Source organism: Anabrus simplex, chromosome 1 (genome assembly GCF_040414725.1).
Source record: "Anabrus simplex isolate iqAnaSimp1 chromosome 1, ASM4041472v1, whole genome shotgun sequence".
Lineage (NCBI taxonomy): Eukaryota > Metazoa > Arthropoda > Insecta > Orthoptera > Tettigoniidae > Anabrus > Anabrus simplex.
In genome coordinates this window covers 1,075,695,507-1,075,721,885 of record NC_090265.1, presented here as the reverse complement: position 1 = coordinate 1,075,721,885, position 26,379 = coordinate 1,075,695,507, and the positions used below count along the sequence as shown (strand labels likewise).

Below are 26,379 nucleotides of genomic sequence, written 5' to 3'. Positions count from 1 at the left end.
AATATGCAATTATCCTTAATTTATGAGCATGAGTGTAGTTGGTTGTAAAGTTGAAGAGGAACTGACTGGCTAATCATACATGCAGAAAACCGATGGAGAGATCGGGAAGGGACGGGGTGTACTAGGTTGAAGGAGGGGAGAACGGGGTACCGGAAGATGTGTGGTTGGGTGGGCATGGAGAACGGTAGGGGTAACATGCAAGCGTGTTGTGTCTTATCTGAAAAATTGATCAGTTTTTAGGTAATTCAGTATTGTTTAATATTGTAATAAGCATGTCAAACAGAATTTTAGGTTTTTCGGATAAATCTTTGAGATTTAGATTTGGATTATAATATTGATCAAGTTGAATAAAGCATTGTTCGGTAATGTCAAGTAAGGGGCCCTTATTTAAAATTTCAATGATATCTATGTCATGATCTATGCCCTAGAATTTGTGTGTGTAGTCATGCATATGTTGACGTGCCGCAGAGAATCTTTTATATTCGATTGCATTCACATGTTCTGTGTATCTAATTTTGAATGACCTAACAAGTTTGCCCCACATATGTGCTGCTGCAGTCATTGCAGCAGAATCTGTATACACCCAATTTTTCAAAAGGATTAGAAACATTAATTAAATTGGAGTTGTTCTATTGTTCATTCTAAAGGAAATGTTAACGTTCTGTTCTTGAATTATGTTTGTGACGCTATAAATATTTCAATTAAAGGTGAACGTTGAGAGAATTTTGGATTTAGTTGTTTCTTTGATTAAATTTGATTTTGAGCGGTGTTTAAACTAGACATTTTTCCAGAGGCTATCCAGCTGAACCATATGGAGGTGTGAACCAAAAATAATGTTAAGATGTTTTGTTTGGAGAATTTTATTTTTTGGTTCCAGTAATAATTTCTAGGTTCAGTGTAGTGATACAAATAAAGGATTTGACGGTGACTGCACACAGCATGTTTCAAACTACTGTACAGAAAAGATCTTGTGTGTTCTCTTGCAAACTATAGAACATGACCTTGGAATGGCCAGGAAAAAAGCTGTAGTTATTACCGCAAAGTAAGACTTTAGGTCATGAAAAAACTCCTTTATATAAACACTTATTATTAAGTATTAAAAATGAAATAATGCCAGAGCTGTTCCATCTCTCTTTGCTGCTTTCGTGTGATAGTCTGTAATGTATAACTTTCTTCTTCTTCTTCTTCTTCTGAAGTGTTGTCTTGGGTGTTAATTAACTTCCTCCAGTTGTTCCTGTTTACAACCAGGTTTTTCTGTAGGTTCAGTTCTGTCATATTCTCCTTTATACAGTCCACCCATCATCTTTTTTGGTTTCCCTTTTTCGTCTTACCAGGCACAGTCATCTCCATTACTCTCCTTCCTGCATAATTTTTTGTCCTGTTAACATGGCCAAACCACCTCAATCTTGCTTTCCTAACTTTTCCACTTACTTTCCCCACACTTAACGTTCCTCTGATTGTCTCATTCCTAACTCTCTAAGCTTATTGATCTCTGCAACATGTATCTTTTGCTGCAACCCTCTAGTAGTAGGCCATGTTTCTACTCCATGTAACAATGCTGCTCTCACAATGGCCTAATTTAATTTTCCTTTCAGTTTGGTTGGATCCGCTTGTCGGACAACTTGCTGGAAATCGTTCTCCAAGCATTCCAACCAAACTTTCACTTTATAAAGAGGGTATTTCTTATTTCAGACACTGATGACAGCAGTGAACAGGGGAGCAGTGAAGTGGAAGGGGATGATGATGAAGAAGAAGATGAGGAAGAGAGCTCTGAAGGAGAGGAGAGCAGCGAGGAAGGAAGCGAACCGGACTCTTCGGAGCCTGAAGAGGCTGCAACGAAGCCTCATTCTACAAAGGTGAAGTTGTACTCGTTCATAAATAAATACCATATAAAGCTGTCATCATCTACAAGTTTTATAAATTCATCAAGTCCATCTGAACGCCAGGAGGATGTACGAACTAATAGGGTCTCTTGGGCTAGACGGAATGATACTGCCAAGAAGCCACCTGTTTGGCTTACTGGTAGCTTGTGATACAAATTCTTATAACCTGCAATTACTGGTAACTTAGAATTTGAGCTGGTCTAACATTTCCAAATCTATAATTTGTGTATATTTCTCATAGTTTATGAAGATGTGATCTAAGACTACAGTTTTAGAGTTCCAGGTCTTAAGTGGCAAGTGATGGTTGCATGGTTTTGGATGCCACATAACAGATTTCCCAGGGGTCTGGGGAGGAAAGAAATGTACACTATGTTCTCTGGTTAATATAATTAGTAATTTCTACATCTTATTATAAATACGTGATGTGTCCATCCCCACAGTCATGAACAGCACATAGTCTTTCAGGATACAAGTATAGAAGTATCTCAAACATTTGTGTCCTCGTGCACATTGGTTATTAGTAAGATGTGCTTGCAGCGTATGTTTGTAATGCTTATTGCCATCTTGTTCTTGGATCATTAGTGATCCCACAGCATCCTTCAAAATTGCTCCAAAATGTTCAGCAACGTTTAAATCTGGGGATGCACCTGGCCATTCAGCAGTCTCAAGAGAGTTGATACCATTGTCCCACAAGAGCTGTTGTGTTGCATTCACCTTAAAACACAGTGCTTTGTCGTGGAGAAAAGACATTTTGTCATAACCTTCCAACTGCTTCAGTAAAATCTCTCAGCAATCCACTTTTGGGTAATACATTTTTTGTCTGCTCCCATTGCCTCATAATATGTGGTCACTATAATATGGTCAATAAAATGTTGCTCCTCAGTGCCGCTCAGTAAGTTCACCTCCTTGTAAAAATGTTCATATTAACAAGGAAAAATATCACATTGCATTTATTGCTGTTGGTATTTCCCAGAGACCCCTGTAAAAAGGGTTATGTGGCACCCAGTATACTTTGTTGGAGGTGATGTACTGTGTCACTGGACAGAAATACTTTAATGAATATTTTTCTCAACTGCATTCTTGACTTAGAGGATGATTTAGGTTGATTGGTTGAACTTTAGATCTCCGTGTGTTGCAATTCCCCAATCTGTTACCTTCTGCCTCTGAATTACAGAACTGTATTCCTTCTGTGACCTCAGAAAAATGAATTTCGATGATCTCTCTACTTCTCATCAGGGTACCTTACTCTTCTCTGTATCATATTATTGTTTCTTATTTCTTGCGATTAGCCCAGATTCATACTGTACCGTACCTGTCTTCAAAATATGCCGGGGTAATGTGGAAGAGTGTGTGGTTACCGTTCGGAATTATATGGGCTAAGCTAAATAATCTAACCTCTCCATGAGGTAAATACCATGGGTACATTGACAGGAATACGGGTACATAAATCTTGTGAATAAGAGAAAGAAATCAATAAAATGGATTTATTAAACTAAGACATTAATATCATTCATACTAAACAACACAAAGTAACAACATATGAAGCCAGATGGCCAACAAAATAAAGAAAAAATGCCACGCATATGTCCATAACATTTACTCACAAACTTTAATTACAAAACTGGTCACGGCCCGTGTAAGGAAACATACGACTTGGGAGTGACTTTGGATGGTAACATTATGAAATTAGGTCGATGCAACTTCGTTTTTATGTCCTAATCCCGTTGGGATTCGCTTGAAAAAGTCTCTTTACATATCCGCAGTAGACAGTTAACCACACTAGCGTTCGATTCAGTATATACATATTTACATCATTAATAAAGAAACAATTCAGTTACAATGCTAGTCCTGCGCTGCAAACATACATCTACATAGACTCTAATGTGTAGCCACCCACGCACAAATTGGATGACATAAAATGCCAGCGACCTCTATTTAGTTATCAAGCTAATTAAACAAGAAAATCTTATTCAACGCTGGTTACATCAACACATACAACAGAGAGAGAAACAAATACAAAAAAAAATCAGCCAACAACATCACTCAAAACCATAGATAAATCCAGAAAGGCTGGACATACACATACAAATGAAATAGCATGTATGGGACCTGTAAAATAAAACATGATATATGCACATCATCTTCTCATGCACATCTCCAACAGCAGACAGACGCATGGGTTGCGTCTAAATGTAAGAAAAAGGGCATATCTCACCCGGCACACTTTCACTCTCTCGATCAGCTGTGACCTGTAAACATTCCCTAGTTGTCAAGGGGATTGCAGATAATGGACCAGACGACACCCGACTGTGAGATGGCCTTGGGCTAGTGCACTCAACTACGCACAAAAGGGAGCTTGTCACTACCTGCTAGACTTCACTCGGAGACAAGGATTTTTCCTCAATACTTGTAGTTCCAATACTGCTTCTTACACAGATAACCTGCGGTCTCAATTTGCTAACATAAACTCCGAGACCAACTCGGGCCATTCATTTGGCGCTACACAGGTTCATGCCCCTCCTCAGGTCATAACTATGGGTACTTCTAGCCTCCATTAAACATCACAGTCAAGCATCCCTTAAATTATTCATAACTGCACTCATGGCTTCTCAAGCCTTATTCTAACCAGCACCTAGGTTCAAAAACATATTTGCGTGCTCTTCTGGCGTCTTATTCGGACAGTCAGCTGTTCGTCTAGCCCATTTGTCCTGCTTTCCTTGCATAATAAAGACTCTAACCAGACAACGTTGAATTTCTCCTTGATTCTGCTTCAAGATTACACCTGAAATCCCATGCATGATGAAAAAAAAATAGAAACTACAGCTGTGAACTTCTTTCCCATACAAAACTACCGGCGAGTTGCCTATGTAAAATAATGACCGGATCTTGCATTTAAAGTTAAGAACTTCATCACTGATCCGTATTGAACTAATAATTACAATGCTAAAAAGAGAAAGATGTTCCACCTATTCAATACAATAATATTGTTGTACGAATTAATGTAGCAACATATTTAATATGTTACGGGATCGGTTTCGACATATGTCCATGTCATCATCAGCCGACACAAAAATGGCAAGAAGTCAACACAATTGTAACACTTATGACACTTTTCTTGAATTAAAAAATAGAAGTTCATGTAGAGATTCTTGAGCACTCTTGCTGTAGATCTTGAGGTTAAAAATAATGATGCAGTATAATTCACAATTGTTGTTATTCAAGGAATAAAATTTGTTGCTAGGTAACAAATGATTTTTTAGTACTTCAAAAGGTGGGTAGTGGTATATATAAAAACTCTTAGAATATGAGACTATTAGTACTGATATGGATTTTAGGAGATCTAAGAAAAATAAAATAAATAAAAAATAATAAATAGAAAAGTGAAAATGGTAAGGTAAGTAATATTATGAGGCTCACTTTTATTTAGCCTTGTCATGAAGTACAAGAGGAAGTAAGAACTGAAAATTGAATATAGATAGGGGATAGGAGGGGGTAAGGGAGTAAGGGGAGTGGTTTAAGGTGGGTTAGGGGAGTGGTGTTGTAAGGGCAAGTAGCGCGATAAGGTGTTGTGTATTACGTGGAAGATTGAACGCCTACTTGTCAACTTGAAGCTTTTGAAAACTCCTATATCTACACTGGCATACCTTTAAACCCATCTAACTAACTGAAAAGGTAATAAAGAAAAACACAAGCATGCAACAGCCCAGGACACATTTATATTTAAATTGAACTGAATGAAACTCAGTGCCTTCTGGTTGAAAATTAACTTTAAATTAGTTATTTACAACAGATCTGAACTAGTGTGTAACTACCACCCCCAAGCATTCCAATAGGTAGACATAAAAAATTAGCTGGCGATGACCTCAGCACTCCTGATGCTCACAGGGCCACAGTGTCTCCACAAACTTAGACCATCTTCACGTCAATCTCCAGGATGCACGAAGTCACTCCATCGACCCTTGGCACTGTCTCCATGGTTCTGGGTTGGTGAAGCTCCTGCAAACAGTTGATTTAGGACTTCTTCTTCTTCACCGCTCGTGACACACATGTACCTAGATCGCGCCTTTAATGCTTGGCCGTTAAGTGACTACAGCCTGTAAGCAAAAATTAGTCCGTTCCGCTCACCATTAATTTAAGGACTCCTTGGTCCAGATGCAATCAGTCCTTCCCGCGGCACCACGACACATGCGGATACGAATGTTCACGCGATCACGAGTGTGAACCGTTATAATTCCTTGATTACACTGGTGTTAATTATTCTGTGGGGTTTTAGGTGTTAGCGATAAAAACCGTTCATTACCGTCCCTTTAGTATTAGATATCTCACGCGCCAAAGCCACATTTGGCGTCACTATAACGACTGTTACTACTAGAGGTATCTATCTTATTTTACTAGAACTGTTAACACTCCCGGATCTAATTATAAAAACACAGCACAGGCATTGTGCAATAGAAAAATCACGGTTTCATTTATATTTGTCGCAGATATGAACCACTGGCTCAGTTCACAAGTAATCAGAACAAAGTGTCCTCGGCGACCGAACACAATCAGAATCAGAGCGAGTCTGAGTAACGAATGCCAAGTAAGGAGTGAAGGACGCTCCCCCTCTTCTCGGGCTTATAAAGACCCGTAGACTTTCATTTGAACTTGGGGAGTCCCCTTTGATGAATACAATGTCAGTTGAACGGCCGGTTGAGTTTGAATGAGAAGCCATGGATAATTTTTTTTCTTTTTTTTTTCGTGTGGCTATTTCTAGCCGAATGCAGCCCTTGTAAGGCAGACCCTCCGATGAGGGTGGGCGGCATCTGCCATTTGTAGGTAACTGCGTGTTATTGTGGTGGAGGATAGTGTTGTGTGTGGTGTGTGAGTTGCAGGGATGTTGGGGACAGCACAAACACCCAGCCCCCGGACCATTGGAATTAACCAATTAAGGTTAAAATCCCCGACCCGGCCGGGAATCGAACCCGGGATCCTCTGAACCGAAGGCCAGTACGCTGACCATTCGGCCAACGAGTCGGACATGGATAATAATGAAATATACACATTAACATTAAGTAGGCACCAGTTATATCTACAGGCATTAGAAAAATTACATCCGTCTTTCTGGACACATCAGAACTGTGGAATATCGGTGCAATGACGGATTACTTTCATAAATAATACTGGTTCAAACATGCTGTAAGAAAGTTGATTGGCTGAGTTCGAAACTTGCTGGACAAAGAGTGCGGCAGCGTTTCCCAGCAACGTTGTTCAAATTTAAAAAGGTCATTGTAAGAAGCTTCTGGCTGGTCCCTTGTATTAGCACGGTCTGGAATCCAACCGTCTTCCAACAGACTCCCACACAAAGCCATGTTGCTCAATACGCCCACAGTGTTATGCAATAATTAAAATTATGTATCTGAAGCATATGACGATATGGTTCAATACATCCTTATGAAATTGAATAATGTTTCTTGGTGTTTAATTAAGATGTTTGTGTGGGATAGAGAGTGATCATTGTTCATGACAATTCTGTTTTTAGAATTAAGAATCCCAGTTCTTTTAAGATGAGTAGCAAGACAGTCAGGATCAGTGTTCAGCTAGATGAATGCAGTTTGTTGTTATGATTTGGATTTATACAGATCCCACTTAGCATTAATATTAGGATTTTCAACTCTGTAAGGTCAAGTCTTATATAGAAAGGAACATCAGAAGGAACCCAAAATAGGAAAACATAATGCATACCTGCCAACTTTCCCGATTTAGGCGTGAGATTCCCGATTTTCGACAGTTTTTCCCGCCTCCCAATTATTCTATTATTTCTTCCGATTTTAGCTTATTTTTTGGTGAACTTCAAACATTTGTTTTCAAATCCCGCCATTTCAGCTTTTTTTTATACGAGTGGCCGGAACTCCTTCACTCACTGGCCGCCTCCAAACGAAATATCTACGTTTATTAATGCAAGAAATGTGCGCGAACGTGCAATGTTTATTCTGGACACATCAGAACTGTGGAATATCGGTGCAATGACGGATTACTTTCATAAATAATACTGGTTCAAACATGCTGTATATCGCGACACGTATATCGATCGTCAATCTCTCATTCTCGCGTGCTATGTTTGTGTTCGTTCACATCCGTCTAGTCGATTCTAGAGACTAGTAGCTATATATTGAGTTTTTTTTGGTAATTTAATGATAGAATTTCAATGATAACGACTAGTGACTTTTCTAGAGATTTTAGGAGCCATTCGAAGGCAATTCTGACTAATTTTACTTCATCCCAATATAAATAAAATAAGAGTGTCTGTACATGGCTCAGAATTTATAAAGATTGATATTTCTGTACCGGTCGTGACCATAGTAACAAGGAGAAATGCACGTTTTAATTTTCCGTAATGTCTGTGTGTATATATGTATGTACGCGCATCACGAGAAAACGGCTGAACCACAAACCTGCTACGCAGGCGTAGCAGGGGGAGAGGTGATACTCCCACGTGGCGCGTCCCAGGTGGCGGATAGGGGGGGGTCCTAACCGGCTTGCCGGCGGACTTGAGGGAAATAAAATACCTCTCGCGGACCAAACACACTACCCCCTGCGGGTGGGGGACGCACATGTAGAATACACCCGCGGTATCCCCTGCCTGTCATAAGAGGCGACTACAAGGGGCGACCAAGGGATGATTGAATTAGAACCATGAAACTACTCTTGATTCGTACCATCATGCGGGGAACACCATGGGTTGCATGTACTTGCGAGTAGTATCACTAAATTGGTACGAAATAGGTTTGTGATTAGTTGCAGTAAAAATCCTGGCCTAGGGGATTCCAGTACCCGTGCGTTGTACCCATGTGGGCAACACCGCGGGTCTGGGCGTGGCCTGTGAGTTGTACCGCTATATGAGCGGCACCGTGGGTCAGCGTTGCCTGTGATTGGTACCCACTATGTGAGGAACACCACGGGAATACCGGCGCCCATGACTATTACACCTAGGGGAGGAACCTTACCGGTTTGCGTTGGCTATGAGTGGCGCCATTGTGTGAGAAACACCATAGGTCTGCGTTCCCTGTACAAATTGCAATACTTGTGAGTAGTACCATATTGTGTGGACCACCGTGAGTGTTTGCTACTTTTGATCAGTACCCCAAAATGACAAATACCATGGTTCTACTTTACTCGCGACATGTACCATTCTGTGGGGCCTTAGACGTGAATTTAGCACCCTTTCAGACATCAAGCATCATTGTGCTTTATAAATGGTCCCTTGGTCAGTAATACTCTAATTAACTACCTTCTTTTTGAGTCTGATCCACTGTTTTTGTTTGTTTATTTGTTTGTTTTTGTTTTTTTGTAGGGTTCATGTCCATCCATTCATTCTTCATGACATTTTTTATTTTATTTTGGTCAGTGGATGAATTTGAATTTTTTGTTATTTCATTTCGTACCATTAGGGGCCGATGACCTCGATGTTAGGCCCCTTTAAACAACAAGCTTCATCATCATCATCATCATCATCATCATCATCAAAACGGCTGAAAAAAATTTAATGAAAATCGGTATATAAAGTCGGGGAATAAGTCTCTACAATTTACACCATAAATAATTGTGTTCACGCTGAGTGATGGTAGTTTAGGGGAAGGCCTAAAATTTAATTCTCACATATTTGGTATTATTGGCCCTATCAATAAGTACTACATAATTAAAGTTATATATTATTAAATTTCCTATCATTTATGTCATACATTTTTACCGTACCGGCTTTGACAACAGAGAAATTCATGAATTTGGATTTTGTTGCTAAGTCCATATGAGCCAAGGTACGAGAAAATGGTTGAACAGAATTTAATGAAAATCCGTATGTGAAGTCGGGGAATAAAAAACTACAGTCTATGCTATAAATAATTTTATTCACCCTGTTCGAAATGGTAGTTTAGGGGAAGGTGCCAAAATGTAATTTTTAATTACCTATTTAATTGGTCATATCGAAAAGTACTACATAACTAAAGTTATAGAGAGTACAATTTCTGATTATTTATGTCTTATTCAGTTTTACCGTACCGACTATAATAATATTTTGAAGATTATTATAAGAATGAAAAAAAAACTTCAAGGAACGATCGCTTGAATAATAACACAAGAGGGAGCCATAAAAGAAAGGACGACTTACTTTACATTAGATGCTCTAATACCACAGAGTTGGAAGAAAACTAAATGTAAAGGCTTGCAATATAGACAGCTCATAAAATTGATCAACAACAATAGCATTACATTGACCATTGTTTGTTGTGATGTGTTTTGTGTATTCTGCTGCCATTTATTTCCAATAGATGGGATTACTGCTGCATGCCTAGTATAACAGCCTGCGTGAATATTGGCGGGAAGTAGCTGGGGAGTTAGATCTCTCTTTTATTTAGCCTGCCTTTCCTCTGGTTCATAAATTTTCTGATACTATTGGTACGTAATACTACTCTGAGGTAGTGATTGGAATGAGCAGTGTGCACACTTAAATGGAATAACCACAAACCTACTACGTTGGCGTAGCAGGGGGAGAGGTAATACTAGCATGTGGCGCGTTCCAGGTGGCGGATAGAGGGGTCCTAACCGGCTTGCTGGCGGTCTTGAGCGAAATAAAATAGCTCTCGTGGACCAAACGTCCCCCCTGTGTGTGGGGGACGCAGGCGAAGAATACACCCATGGTATCCTCTGCCTGTCGTAAGAGGCAACTAAAAGGGGCAACCTAGGGATGTTTGAATTAGAACCATGAGACTACTTATAATTAGTACCACCACGCTGCGCTGCTTTTACTTATGTGACTATGTTAGGTACACAATAGATTTGTGATTAGTAGCGACATTGTGTGAATCAGGGTGAGTTTTACCTCTCTATGAGCGACACCATGGGTCTGCCCTGCCTATGGTTAGTAGCCACTATGAGGAGGAACAGTACGTTTTGAATTCTGGTCAGTGGCTGATTTGAGACTGTTAAATTGTCATTACATTTCTTCTTCTTCTTCTTGCGAGTTGCTTTACGTCGCACCGACACAGATAGGTCTTATGGCGACGATGGGACAGGAACGGCCTAGGAGTGGGAAGCAAGCGGCCGTGGCCTTGATTAAGGTACAGACCCAGCATTTGCCTGGTGTGAAAATAGGAAACCACGGAAAACCATCTTCAGGGTTGCCAACAGTGGGGTTCAAACCTCCTATCTCCTGAATACTGGATACTGGCTTCTGAGCGGGACACTTGAATGCCTGGACCAGCCATTTCCATGCCCGGCCCTCTTGACGTGCATCACTTAATACAATTTACAATTATTCCTAAACTATAAATGTTAGAAAAATGATACTTTGTGCTTACCTCTAGTAAATATTTAGGGTGTGAATCTGGTATCACAGGTTTCAAAATACGTCTAATTTTATACAGCCTATCTGTATTTTCGGCATAATGATTACTGTCACCAAATTGAAGAAATGAAAGAATACGAAGGAAGCGTATTCAGAACATTGTATTAGAAAATATTGGAGTATGAAAAACAGCGTCCTCGGTCCAGTACATTTTTATATCAGGATTTTGGACTAATCGGTTTCCACGATTGCATGATCGAATTCTTTGTGAAAGGCCGGGGCACCGCACTTGACTCGCTAATAGATTGGTCTGTTCATTAATGAAAATACTCACGTAACTCAAAATATCCTGCTTATTTTCTATTTGAAGTTTTATACCTGAATTCTCTGTAAATGGTGGAACGGGTGGACAATAACTAGGATGATATGTACCAGGCATTTCACTTTTCTTTATAGGCCTAACGGAATTTCCTTGTCACTCTCACTTTCACTATCTGAGTCTATTTCAGGAATAAGTTCATCACCAGAATAATCATTGTGAACAATATCTAATAATTAATCCTCCGTAAGAAACTTTGTTTTATAAGCCATTATACTACACTCGGTAAGAACAACACACACTGCATTGGAATCTCAAGTACCGTGTTGACGCGCGAGGAAGTGCTGAGATATTCCCGCTAAAACAGCTAAGATAAACATGAGCCCACTCAACGCGAGAATTATCTCAAAAAGGTCAACCAGCTTCCTGCTACAACCAGTAATGCTGACTAAGGTGTAAGAATACATAGATGACGAATACAAACAGCATTGCTTCGCACGGAACATCAAACGTCTTACGCCGCCCACGACCCACAGCATAGGAGCAAGCTTAAACGTCTTACGCCGTCCACAGTCCGCAATGAGTTAAGCGACTGCAGCTATCAAGCTCGGCGTCATTACGCTTCATCTCATTTTGTTCCATTACGGGTCGATGCCTCCTCTGCGAACCATGTGACCTTGCCACAGTGGGGAGGCTTGTGTGTCCCAATGATGCAGATAGCCGAGCCGCAGGTGCAACCATATCGGATGGGTATCTGTTGAGAGACCAGACTAACGAATGGTTCATCGAAAGGGGGGTAGCAGCCTTTCGGTAGTTGTAAGGGCGGCAGTCTAGATGATTGACTGATACGGCCTTGTAATAATACTCAACATGGCTTAGCTGTGTTGATACTGCTACACGGCTGAAAGCAACGGGGAACTACAGCCGTAACTACCTCCCGAGGACATGAAGCTCTCTCTGTATGAATGGTGTACTAATGATGGCTTCCTCCCGGGTAAAATATACCGGAGGTAAACTAGTCCCCCATTCGGATCTCCGGGTGGGGACTACATGAGAGGGAGCGATCATCAGGAAGATGGATACTGCCATTCTGCGAGTCGGAGCGTGGAATGTTAGAGGTTTGAATCGTTGTGGTAGGTTAGAGAATCTGAAAAGGGAGATGGATAGGCTAAAGTTAGATGTAGTTGGTATAAGTGAAGTACGTTGGCAGGAAGAACAAGATTTTTGGTCAGGTGACTATCGAATTATCAACACAAAATCAAACAGGGGAAATGCAGGAGTCGGTTTAATAATGAATAAGAAAATAGGGCAGCGGGTAAGCTACTACGACCAGCATAGTGAAAGAATTATTGTCAAGATAGACACCAAACCAATGCCCACCACAATAGTGTAGGTCTATATGCCTACTAGTTCAGCGGATCATGAAGAAATCGAAAGAATGTACGAAGAGATAGAAGACTTAATACAATATGTAAAAGGTGACGAGAATCTAATTGTGATGGGAGACTGGAATCCAGTGGTAGGCCAAGGAAGAGAAGGTAATACAGTAGGAGAATTCGGATTGGGACAAAGAAAAGAAAGAGGAAGTCGGCTGTTGAATTCTGCACTGATCGTCCTTGCCAATACTCGGTTCAAAGATCACAAATGACGGCTTTATACGTGGACAAGACCTGGAGACACTGAAGGTATCAAACAAACTTCATTATGATTAGGCAGAGATTCAGAAACCAGGTGTTGGATTGCAAAACTTTCCTACGAGCAGATGTGGACTCTGACCACAACTTGTTGGTCATGAAATGCCATCTGAAGCTGAAGAAATTGAAGAATGGAAAGAATGCAGAAAGATGGGATCTAGACAAGTTGAAAGAAAAGATTGTGGGGGATTGTTTCAAGGAACATGTTGCACAAGGACTAAATGAAAAGGCTGAAGGAAACACAATAGAGGAAGAGTGGATAGTCATGAATAATGAAGTCAGTAGGGCTGCTGAAGAAATGTTAGGAAGGAAGAAAAGATCAACTAAAAATCAGTGGATAACTCAGGAGATAATAGACCTGATTGATGAACCACAAAAATACAAGAATGCTAGAAATGAAGAGAGCAGAAAAGAATACAGGCGATTAAAGAATGAAGTGGATAGAAAGTGCAAGGTAGCTAAGGAAGACTGGCTGAAGGAGAAGTGCAAGGATGTCGAAGGTTGTATGGTCCTAGGAAAGGTAGATGCTGCATACAGGAAAATCAAAGAAACCTTTGAAGAAAGGAAATCTAGGTGTATGAATATTAAGAGCTCAGATGGAAAGCCACTTCTAGGGAAAGAAGACAAAGCAGAAAGATGGCAAGAACATATCCAACAGTTGTATCAAGGTAAAGATGTAGATAATTTGGTTCTGGAACAAGAAGAGGCTGTTGATGCTGATGAAATGGGAGACCCAATTTTGAGATCAGAGTTTGACAAAGGCTGTGAGCGTCCTAAATAGGAAGAAAGCACCTGGAATTGATGACATTCCCTCTGAATTACTGAGTGCCTTAGGAGAAACCAGCATGGCAAGGTTATTCCATTTAGTGTATAAGATATATCAGGCAATCTAATGTTTCCTACATCACCTGCCTTCGTTCGACTGCACTCCATTACTTTTGTCTTGGACTTATTTATTTTCATCTGGTACTCCTTACCCAAGACTTCATCCACACCATTCAGCATATTCCCAAGAAAAATGTTGCTGGCAAGTGTGAAAACTACCGCACCATTAGTTTAGTATCTCATGCCTGCAAAATTTTAACACTTATTATTTACAGAAGGATGGAAAAACAAGTTGAAGCTGAGTTGGGAGAAGATCAATAATTTGGCTTCAGAAGAAATGTAGGAACACTTGAAGCAGTCCTGATTTTAGGTCAGATCTTAGAAGATCGAATCAAGAAGGACAAGCCCACTTACATGGCATTCGTAGATCTAGAAAAGGCATTCGATAATGTTGATTGGACCATGCTATTTATGATTTTGAAGTTGATAGGGATCAGATACCGAGAACGAAGAATTATCTACAATCTGTATAAAAATCAGTCTGCAGTGATAAGGATCGAGGGCTTTGAAAAAGAAACAGCAATCCAGAAAGGAGTGAGGCAAGGCTGCAGTTTGTCCCCTCTCCTTTTCAGTGTTTACATAGAACAGGCAATAAAGTAAATCAAAGAGAAATTTGGAAAGGGAATCGCAGTCCAAGGAGAGGAAATCAAAACCTTGAGATTTGCCGATGATATTGTTATTTTATCTGAGACTGCAGAAGATCTCGAGAAGTTGCTGAATGGTGTGGATGAAGTCTTGGGTAAGGAGTACAAGATGAAAATAAATAAGTCCAAGACAAAAGTAATGGAGTGCAGTCGAACGAAGGCAGGTGATGTAGGAAACATTAGATTAGGAAATGAAGTCCTAAAGGAAGTAGGTGAATATTGTTACTTGGGTAGTAAAATAACTAACGATGGCAGAAGTAAGGAGGACATAATATGCAGACTAGCACAAGCAAGGAAGAGCTTTCTTAAGAAAAGAAATTTGCTCACTTCAAACATTGATGTCGGAATCAGGAAGATGTTTTTGAAGACTTTCGTGTGGAGCGTGGCATTGTATGGAATTGAAACATGGACGATAACTAGCTCAGAAAGAAAGAGAATAGAAGCTTTTGAAATGTGGTGTTACAGAAGAATTCTAAAGGTGAGATGGATAGATCGAATCATGAATGAAGAGTTACTGAATCAAATTGGTGAGAGGAGATCGATTTGGCTAAATTTGACGAGAAGAAGAGATAGAATGATAGGACACATCCTAAGACACCTAGGACTTGTTCAGTTGGTTTTTGAAGGAAGTGTAGGTGGTAAGAACGGTAGGGGTAGACCAAGGTATGAATATGACAAGCAGATTAGAGCAGATGTAGGATGCAATAGTTACGTAGAAATGAAAAGGTTAGCACAGGATAGGGTGGCATGGAGAGCTGCATCAAACCAGTCTATGGACTGATGACTCAAACACACAGGGGCCGATGACATAGATGTTAGGTCCCTTTAAACAACAAGCATCATCTTTAGTGGAATATTGACACAGGAGTGTCGTGGCTGTCTGCGGCCTGGTCATTCTATTCTCTGGAACTTTGAACTGTTAGATCGACACTGTGGTACTTTTCTTTAAAAGTGAGAAAATGTGCTGTTTTTCATTTTATCGAATATTTCATATGACAGTATTACTTTTAATCATGACATTCGTACTGACATAAAATGACCTATGTTGACTTCAGTTGGGAAAACTATAAGGACATCTTTTTGGAAATTCCGTAGCGAAGCATGGGTACAACAGCTAGTTATTTGATAAAAATAGCATTGCGCTTCGCATAATTGCGCAGGCACTTGTTTCAATATATCAGTCTATGCATTTGCTTGGTAATGGCATTTTAAGTGCATGACCGATACATGCATGGGGAGCACGAGTTCATACTATTTTCGGAAGGCTTATCAGAGACCGATCATCTCACTCACATACTTCCTGTGAGGTGATAGAGATGTGTAATTTTCAGCCTTGTAGCTCGTTATGGCAACAGTTGGGCTTTGAGACAATAAGTGTTATAAATATATCATAGTATTGTGTTGTGCAGGACATGTAGAATAAGCAGTTTTGTTCAATTGTAGCTCCAGATTTCTCCTGATTTTTCCTGATTTTCATATCAAAATGTCCTGATTTTTGGTTTTGTAAAGTTGGCAGTTATGCATAATGACAATTAGTGTGAGAAGAGGGAAAAATAGAAAGAGAGCATGAAAGGACAAGAACTATCTCCACATACTCATACATTACCATCTCTGACTCTCTCCTTATTAATCCCATTTGTTCTACATCCCTTTCTTCTCAGCCCCTGACAAGCTTGTTTGTGCTTCCCAGATCATTAGAACAGGCTTCAGTACTCATTGAGGGGCCATCTTAACAGATCTTTCTTCTTGATACTGAAAGTGTAGGATATAAAGAAAGCCAGATAAACATAGGAAAAGGGAAGAGACAAAATGTTAAAGATGAATACTGGTAGTAAAAGACTAGGAGCACAGGACATAAAAGGAGAAAAAGAACACAACATGTTAGTATAAATAATGAAAAGGAACAAATGAATGCAAATCAAGTGATTATAGAAACATCAACAGTCATATATAGTAAGATAGGAACATCAAAAGGAACACATAGTAGGAGAAAGCTATGAGAGTCTGTTTCAACATCGGAACTGTTGTTACTACCATTTCAAACAGACGTAGCAGACATTGATTCACAGTACCCAGATTTAGGTTATTTTACATTCCTTATTCTTGTGGGAAGGTATTATAGGAATTACGAAGTGCAGTATAAACACGAGAGACAAGGAGAACAAGTTTCACGGATGCCTAAATTGGCTGTAGCTAGTGGTGTGCGGTGAATACGTTTTTTACCCTAGTTACAAAAAATTATGCAATCACAGCCCCACCACATTATTATTTCCACATTGGTATTCACAGGATCATCATAACAGAAACTAAACAGATTTTAAACAATGTACTTTCAGTTTTACCCGGAAACGCTTCATAATCGTAAAGTCATAGTTTTTACAGAAATATACTGGGCCTTACTTTTTGCTTTTTTTAACTTAAAAAACCTAACCTAAACTGATTGAGCAAAAGTTAGCCAGTATTTTACCATAGGCTAAGTTTTACAGTTTCACTCGCTTACTGCATGTTAGTACAGTGACGATACACATGGAAAAATATTCCTCATGGTGAATAGCACAGTTATATTCGCAAAGAATGCCACAGAACTCGTGAAAACTTCACCTATAATCCAAGAACAACACTACGAAAATTCACTGTACCTATCACCATTACAGGCAAAACCACACATACATAGCAATAAAATACAAAATTCTTGTACTTCAGGCTTGGCTCTGTTTTCATGCTGGGCAACCTAAATATTTTTCCGCGTGTATTGAAAAATATCCTCTACACATGCCATTAATGAGTGGATCCCAAAAACTTAATACATGCCAAGACCCAAAAAAGAATGGCTCTATTTTTATTATATTGTTAACATATTAATTTTTTTCTTGTAGCCTCGTGTGTAGTGCTAAAGTGTAAAGTGAGCTATTACAACTAAGTTTTGGCATGTCCCTGCCTTACCCTAGTGAGCTGGTCTCTCACCATAAGACTCTATGAATCTCCAGGTTGCTCCACAGCACACACCGTCTTGTCAGGACAAGGTAGCATGCGTCAGTTCGGCAATTTGAATTACGCTGGGGTACCTCTCTTTTGTGCCTCCAAGGAAACCCAGCTCTTTGAAGAAAGCTGGACTGCTGTAGAACGAGCGGATCTTCGAAACAAGTGTACTTAACTTGACTTAGCTGTCCGCAGTTTTTTAAACTTGATTAAAAACATTCTGAAGAATAATATACAAATGTAAATGCAAAATTCCTTGCCCCAGCAGCACTGGGGTAGATGTAGTTCACTGCACACCACTGGCTGTAGCCCAATATGCACTAACACCTTCAGGGCCATAAAATTAAATTTGATGAGAAATGTTCTGGCTGCCAGCCTCTAATTCTAACAAGGAAAGTGTCACTGTTAATAGCAAAACTTGCCTTGAAACTTTGGTGACAAAACAAATGTACATAAGAGAAGACCACATGCAAAAATATTAGGTGCCTATTTCGACTGCAAGGGCCTGAAATAAATCCTTGAATTACACATGTAAGCAATGAGAATGTGATGCAAGTTGCTGGATTGTACAGCCCTCACCATGATCAAGCCAGCAGAGGAGTGGTGGGCAGAAAACTGTAAGTCAAGGAGACAATACTCCACACAGCTTGTCACTGAGGCAGGGATTTGCAGCTGTGCCGCATCACCGCAGGATTCCAGCTTCGATTTCAAAGCCTTGCAGTGGAAACAGGCAGCTAATTTTTTGCATGCGGTTTCCTTATAGCACACCGGTTATGTCATCTATGTTTCAAGGTAGGTTTTGGCGTGAAGGGTGTATTTCCCTTGTGAGTGTACTTAAATCAGGTGGTGGTCAGAGTAAAATGTAATTGTTACACTTTTAATTGCAAGGAAAGAAACCTGCGTTCCAGTCGTAACACACACAAGGTAGCTGTGTGACTGTTGGTCCATTTTGCAAAAGATAAGACTCTGCAGTAAAGAAGCATCTCTTCTCTTATGTAAAAGAGGTCAAGCAGATTTTGTGAAGAAGTTCTTGATCATATATCATATCTAAAACAAATGCATTCCTTAAAAATGTGCCACTGGCTAACTAAACTAACAAGTAGGGTTTATTTTTACAAGAGGAAGTTTTGGGTGTACAATTTTGGAATACATAACTGTGAGAATGATGCAGGATACATGCACATGTGGGGTGAAGATAGAGCTCAAAGGGGCCCATCAGAAGCAGGTTTGTGTATTCTGCATTACCTGAAGAACATCAGCACAAGACGGATAGATTGTATCAAGAACAGTATACCACGTTCACAGAATAAACCACACGTCTCACACACTGATTGACCTTATTATAACAAACACTTCGCAAAAAGTGGTAAAACATGGACAGCTTGCTGTACCAGGTATTTCGACCCATGATCTCATATACTTATGTTACTCTCTCAAGGTACCAAAGTACAAAACCAGGTACATAATGCGAAGGGACTTCAAGCATTTTAATACTGAGATAATACGAAATGAAGCATATCAACTGCCGTGGAATGACATTCTATTGACTAATGACATTGATGATAAGGTTGACAGACTGAACTCTTTAATATTAGGACTGTATGACAAATGCGCTCTGAAGAAGCAAATTAGAGTTTCTCACCCTTCATCTCCTTGGCTAACAAATGAAATTAAGTCGGTCATGGCAAATCGTGATGTATGGTATAGGCGATTTAGGCGAACTGAAAGCACTAGCGATTTCGAAAATTACCGTATTCTTCAAAATCAAGTTAAGCGATTAATTCGTAACGGCAAGTATAAATATATTCAAAAGATAACAAACAGGCGAAGTTCAGCACTAATATGGAAACATTTGCATCGGATGGGTATAGGTCGCAGCCTAACCAAGCAGACACCCAGTATACCACTTGATGTTCTAAATTCTCATTTTATGAAAGCAGCATACACTCATAATGATATTACTAACAATAATGACTATGATGATAATTATCCTAATAATGATAATTATCCTAATAATGATAATAATAATAATAATAATAATAATAATAATAATAATAATAATAATAATAATAATAATAATAATCAACCGATTGATGACCTAACTAATGATGATATTAACGCCATAAATGCTCATTCCCGAGTAAATCAAGTAAAATTCACATTCAAAAAAGTTAGTGCGAACAAAGTGAAGCGTGTAATTTACTCCCTCAAGTCAGATGCTCCGGGTAATGACAACATACCATTATCTTTCATAAAAAATATTATTGGTGCCATACTACCTATTCTGACGCATATATTTAATCATTGCCTCGTACAGGGAGTATTCCCAACTGTGTGGAAGCACGGTATCGTCACTCCCATTCCTAAGAAGAATTCTCCTAGTTTACCATCAGATTATCGCCCTATATCCATTTTCCCACCGCTTTCCAAAGTACTAGAACGCTTGGTACACGAACAAGTCCTCACTTACTTGACTAACTACTCACTGCTTGACCCTTACCAATCTGGTTTCAGGAAAGGACACAGCACAACGACTGCTCTATTGAAAGTAACCGATGATATCCGACACGCAATGGACACTCAACAAGTGACTGTACTGGTTCTGCTTGATTTTTCTAGTGCTTTTGATACTGTTGTTCCTCAACTGCTACTTTCAAAATTGGATTCATTAAATTTCAGCAAGACGGCAATAAACTTTTTCAGTTCGTACCTCAAAAATCGCCATCAGTGTGTCAAAGTAAATAATAGCAGATCTGAGTGGCTTAACAAACCCCTCGGTGTCCCCCAAGGGTCTGTACTTGGACCATTGCTGTTTGCAATTTACTTACACGATGTTGCCAAATCGATTACACATTGCAAGTATCATCTTTATGCTGATGATCTGCAGATCTACTACCACTCAAGAACTGATAAAATTCAGAGTGCTGTAGAAAAAGTTAATGCAGATTTAAGTCTCATAAGTAATTTTGCATTGAGTAACAATCTCAAAATTAATCCTCTTAAAACGCAAGTAATAATCATTGGTACTTCGAAAAACTTACACGTCTTAAAGCAATACAAAATTTCTCCTGTAGCACTAAACAATACCATTATTCCGTATTGTGAAACAGTTATGAATCTTAGTGTGGCTATAAGCGAAACATTGAACTGGTCGCAACATGTGACGAAAGTGTGCCGAAAGATATATCAAAGCCTGCATCCTCTGAAGAGGTTTAAAAATATACTTCCTTGGTCCCTGAAAATAAAGCTCATTCAATCACTTTTGTTTCCAATTCTCGAATACTGTGATACAGTTTTTGTTGATATCAATAACGAGCAAGGCATGAGACTGCAACGTGCCCAAAATGCATGCATTAGGTATGCATTCGACATACGACCATATACCCACGTATCCCCATACTATAGACAATTATCTTGGTTACAACTAAATGACAGACGTAGACTCCACGCAACTACTTTGGTGTATCAAGTGCTTTCTGAAAACACTCCTCCTTACCTATCCACCAGATTTCGCTACCTTAGTTCCCTGCACCTGTTCAATACCCGGTCAGGCTGTACGCTAGAAATTCCTGTGCATCGAACTGCAACCTACAACAGATCGTTCACGATCACCGCCACGAGCTGGTGGAATGAACTCCCCATTGACATCAGGGAAGCTAAATCTAAGACAAAATTTAAAATCCTTTGTCAACATCATCTTATAAGCACTTCCAGTCTTTCTTGAGTGTGAATGGGATGCATGAATGAGAGTGAATATGGTTGTTTATTGTAATGTGTTCATGTTTATACTTTAGTTATACTTTACTCACTTTAGTTAGTTTAGTTAGTGATACTTTAGTTGCTTTAGTTATACTTTAGGTTGTAAAGATTTCATGTGTTTAAATTTTATGTAAAAATTATATTGTATATACATGAAGTGGTTAAGTGTAAGAAAGGGCCGGGAGCCCTAACTTCGTCACAATAAAGATGTTTTAATAATAATAATAATAATAATAATAATAATAATAATAATAATAATAATAATAATAATAATAATACCGAGCTCGATAGCTGCAGTCGCTTAATTGCGGTGAGTGTCCAGTATTCGGGAGATAGTAGGTTCGAACCCCACTGTCGGCAGCCCTGAAAATGGTTTTCCATGGTTTCCCATTTTCACACCAGGCAAATGCTGGGGCTGTATCTTAATTAAGGCCACGGCTGCTTCCTTCCCACTCCTAGTCCTTCCCTGTCCCATCGTTGCCGTAAGACCTATCTGTGTCGGTGCGACGTAAAGCAACTAGCAAAAAATCATAATAATAATAATAATAATAATAATAATAGTATAAGATAAAAGAAGACTGGACTGGAATACGATTACCAAAGAGGAAGTGGTGGAAGAAGAGGCAACTGTGGAGAAGTACCATCAACGCCCCAACCTGGCAGGAGCTGGACAAAACCTGTTCAGACACTTGTGGTGGTCAGATTAGAAATCAGTATATTGCATGTTTAGTACATTAGTACATTTAGTACATTATTCCCAATTTAAAGTCATTGATCATAATCTGTCCATTCATGCTTGCCGAATCACAGAGATTTTAGTACCATTGGAACCTCAAAATGTAAGGCAAATCACCGTTCATGGTAGAAGATTATTGGACCTTGGTTAAGTCCTTTAGTGTGAAGAAAATTAAACAGAAAGATTTTATGAACATTCGGCGACGGCCGATACTCGTATCCGAATTTACGTTCCTTGCCTGCAGTTTCATAATTCATTGGTCCTCTCGATGGAGGTGGCACTGATGACTGGTTTCTTTTTCTGGCAAGTTTCCTCTTCCTGTCCTTAACAATCCTGCTCAAACTGTACAACTGCAGCTGAAATGGTAGCATGCCAACAAGTGCAATCCACTGCCAAGTATTTGGGTTTGTATCTACTCTTTTCAAGGTCTTTTTAAGTTGATCTTTATATGGCTTCAGAGGGGCACCACGAGTCATCTTGTCAGTGCTGAATTCACCATACAGAATATGCTAAGGGAGTCTGCTGTCACTCATACATGTACACGGCCTGCCCATCTAGGCCGATGACTAATGATGATGGCTTCTATACTGTTTACCTGTGCTTTCTCATGAACCTCAATGTTAGTTATATAGTCATACCATTTGATGTTCATAATAGACCTCATTCTTTTTGGTTAATGTTCAAGTTTTTTGATGTCCTGGTGATTTAGGGTCCAGGTTTCACACCCATAGAGTAACGTGAAGGTAATAACAACTTGGTACACCATTATTTTCATGCTAATTCTTAAATCCTTGTTGTGGAATACTCAGTGTGAGAGATGTCCAAAAGCCACATGGGCAGCCTGTATTCTGTTCTCCATATCCTTCTCAGAGGTACAGTGCATTGAGATAATCCTCCTGAGGTATGAGAGGTGATCCACCCTTTCCAGAGTTGTGCCAGATATGATGATATCAAAATCTGGGATGGTGGTTCCAGGAGCAGGCTCAGCAAGCACTTCGGTCTTCTGAATGTTGACAGTCAGGCCAAAACATTCAAGTGTGTGGGCCGGAGAGGCATTGTCATCTGCATGTTGCAATTCTGTAACCAGGGTGGAACAGGAATCTTTTAGAGTGAATTCTGCCCAGGTTGAAACACCCCTCCTTCACACCGATATTTAATTTCCACATGTGTTATTTGCAGTTGTTGTCTCTTAAAGCATGGTTGCCAGGTACAGGGCAGAAAGTGTAGGTGCTCATCCTTGCTTGGGCCCATTTGTGATAGGAAATTCTTCTGAGATATTATTCTGTACAGTACCTGACCAACCATGCAGTCATGGGTAGCTTGGATAAGGCCAACAAAATGATCGGGACATCCAAAGCGCCTCAAAATCATCCACACAGCATTTTGAGGAACCGAATCAGAGGCCTTTTCAAAATTATAGAATACAAAAAACAGAGGTGTCTTTTGTTAACATTGATGCTTTCACGGCCCGTACTTGTAGACATGGGCTTTTGGGCTTATGCCTTGTCAAATAAACAAGATGAGTAAACACAATGTTTACAAATACTCTAAACAAGCATGAGATTAGATGATGTATACAGTGACTCTTCCTCCTCTATCTGGTGATGAGACTGCAAACTTCATCATATTATGTGTTTATCCTTTCATCATATTATGTGTTTATCATATAAGGAGTCCGGCTCCATGGCTAAATGGTTAGCGCGCTGGCCTTTGGCAACAGGGGTCCCGGGTTCGATTCCCGGCAGGGTCGGGAATTTTAACCTTAATTGGTTAATTTCGCTGACACGGGGGCTGGGTGTATGTGACATCTTCATCATCATTTCATCCTCATCGTGACGCGCAGGTCTCCTACGGGCGTCAAATCAAAAGACCTGCATCGGGCGAACCTAACTTGTCCTCGGACACTCCCGGCACTAAAAGCCATACGCCATTTCATTTCATCATATAAGGAAATGGAGTACTTGTGAGTACTGACAGAAGACCATGGCACAATAATACAAAGTATCACATTTATGGCTGTTTAAAATTACTGTAGGCAAAGGGTTAAATTTTGTTTTTCTTCCTCTTTATAGGAGAAGGTAGTAACAAAGGCTGTTCCAAAAGTAGTTCCTGAAAAGAAAGTTGTTAAGAAAGAAGAATCTACAGAAGAATCAGGCTCAGAGAATGAGTCATCGTCGTCATCCTCATCGCCACCACAGTCTGATGATGAAAAGGGGAAGGGTAGCAGTTCCTCAGAATCATCAGACTCTTCTGATGAAGATAAGAAAAAGAAGATAGTGAGTAGCAAGAAGAAAACAACCTCCAAGCCTTCACCACGCAAGGCGTCAACTCCAGCTGCTAAACCAAAGAGTAACTTGGACTTGTTACTGGAGTTAGATGATGGCAAGTTTTTTATTCATATCATATTAAGTAGTTTGGTAGCAAGTTAGGGGCAACCACAGTTTATTTTAATATTATCAAATACTAAATTTCATCCCACTAGAATTGATGTTGCAGATGCACACACAAACTTGAAAATTACATTTACCATTTTGTTCTGGGTGATTTCCGACAAAACAGTAGCATTACGAAATTGTTGCAAAATTTAGGCTGGGAAGACCTAGGAGAAAGGAGACGAGCTGCTCGACTAAGTGATATGTTGCAAGTGATAAATATCATTATGGTTCCGTATTGAGGATTACTATACTTTTGTTTTTTGAGTCATCAGTCCATAGACTGGTTTGATGCAGCTCTTCATGCCACCCTATCTAGTGCTAACCTTTTCATTTCTACGTAACTATTGCATCCTACATCTGCACTAATCTGCTTGTCATATTCATACCTTGGTCTACCCCTACCGTTCTTTCCACGTACACTTCCTTCAAAAACCAACTGAACTGGGTGTCTTAAGATGTGTCCTATCATTCTATCTCTTCTTCTCCTCAAATTTAGCCAAATCAATCTCCTCTCGCCAATTTGATTCGGTATCTCTCCATTCGTGATTTGATCTATCCATCTCACCTTTAGAATTCTTCTGTAACACCACATTTCAAAAGCTTCTATTCTCTTTCATCTGAGCTAGTTATGGTCCATGTTTCACTTCCATACAATGCCACGCTCCACACGAAAGTCTTCAAAAACATCCTTCTAATTCCTATATCATTGTTTGAAGTCAGCAAATTTCTTTTCTTTAGAAAGCTCTTCCTTACTTGTGCTAATCTGCATTTTATGTCCTCCTTCCATATTGTGGATTACTATACTTGTGTTGTTGTATGAGTCATCAGTCCATAGACTGGTTTGATGCAGCTCTTCATGCCACCCTATCTTGTGCTAACCTTTTCATTTCTACGTAACTATTGCATCCTACAACTGCAAATAACACATGTAGAAATTAAATATCTGTGTTAGTTAGTTAGTTAGTTAGTTAGTTAGTTAGTTAGTTAGTTATTTTACCATCCAGGTAACAATATTCATCTACTTCCTTTAAGACTTCATTTCCCAATTTAATATTTCCTGCATTACCTGCCTTCGTTTGACTGCACTCCATTACTTTTGTTTTGGACTTATTTATTTTCATCTTGTACTCCTTACCAAGACAATATCCATACCATTCAACAGCTTCTCGAGATCTTCTGCAGTCTCAGATAAAATAATATCATCGGCAAATCTCAAGGTTTTGATTTCCTCTCCTTGGATTGCGATTCCCTTTCCAAATTCCTCTTTGATTTCCTTTACTGCCTGTTCTATATAAACATTGAAAAGGAGGGGGGACGAACTGCAGCCTTGCCTCACTCCTTTCTGGATTGCTGTTTCTTTTTCAAAGCCCTCGATTCTTATCACTTCAGACTGATTTTTATACAGATTGTAGATAATTCTTCGTTCTCGATATCTGATCCCAATCACCTTCTAAATAGCCTGGTCCAGTCAACATTATCGAATGCCTTTTCTAGATCTACGAATGCCATGTACGTGGGCTTGTCCTTCTTGATTCGATCCTCTAAGATCTGACCTAAAATCAGGACTGCTTCAAGTGTTCCTACATTTCTTCTGAAGCCAAATTATTGATCTTCTCCCAACTCAGCTTCAACTTATTTTTCCATTCTTCTGTAAATAATAAGTGTTCAAATTTTGCAGGCATGAGATACTAAACTAATGGTGTGGTACTTTTCACACTTGTCA

At 39.6% G+C, this 26,379-nt stretch overlaps 1 protein-coding gene across 4 annotated transcripts in view; it reads left to right on the top strand.

The window, feature by feature from the left end:
* rb (adaptor related protein complex 3 subunit ruby) overlaps positions 1 to 26,379 on the top strand; it is a 196,266-nt gene that overhangs the window by 113,586 nt on the left and 56,301 nt on the right. For all 4 annotated transcript variants that reach the window (XM_067137184.2, XM_067137185.2, XM_067137186.2 and 1 more), the window contains 2 exons: positions 1,693 to 1,856; positions 24,294 to 24,603. In XM_067137184.2, the coding sequence (XP_066993285.2) occupies positions 1,693 to 1,856; positions 24,294 to 24,603 (474 nt within the window). The remainder of the gene's footprint in view (positions 1 to 1,692; positions 1,857 to 24,293; positions 24,604 to 26,379) is intronic.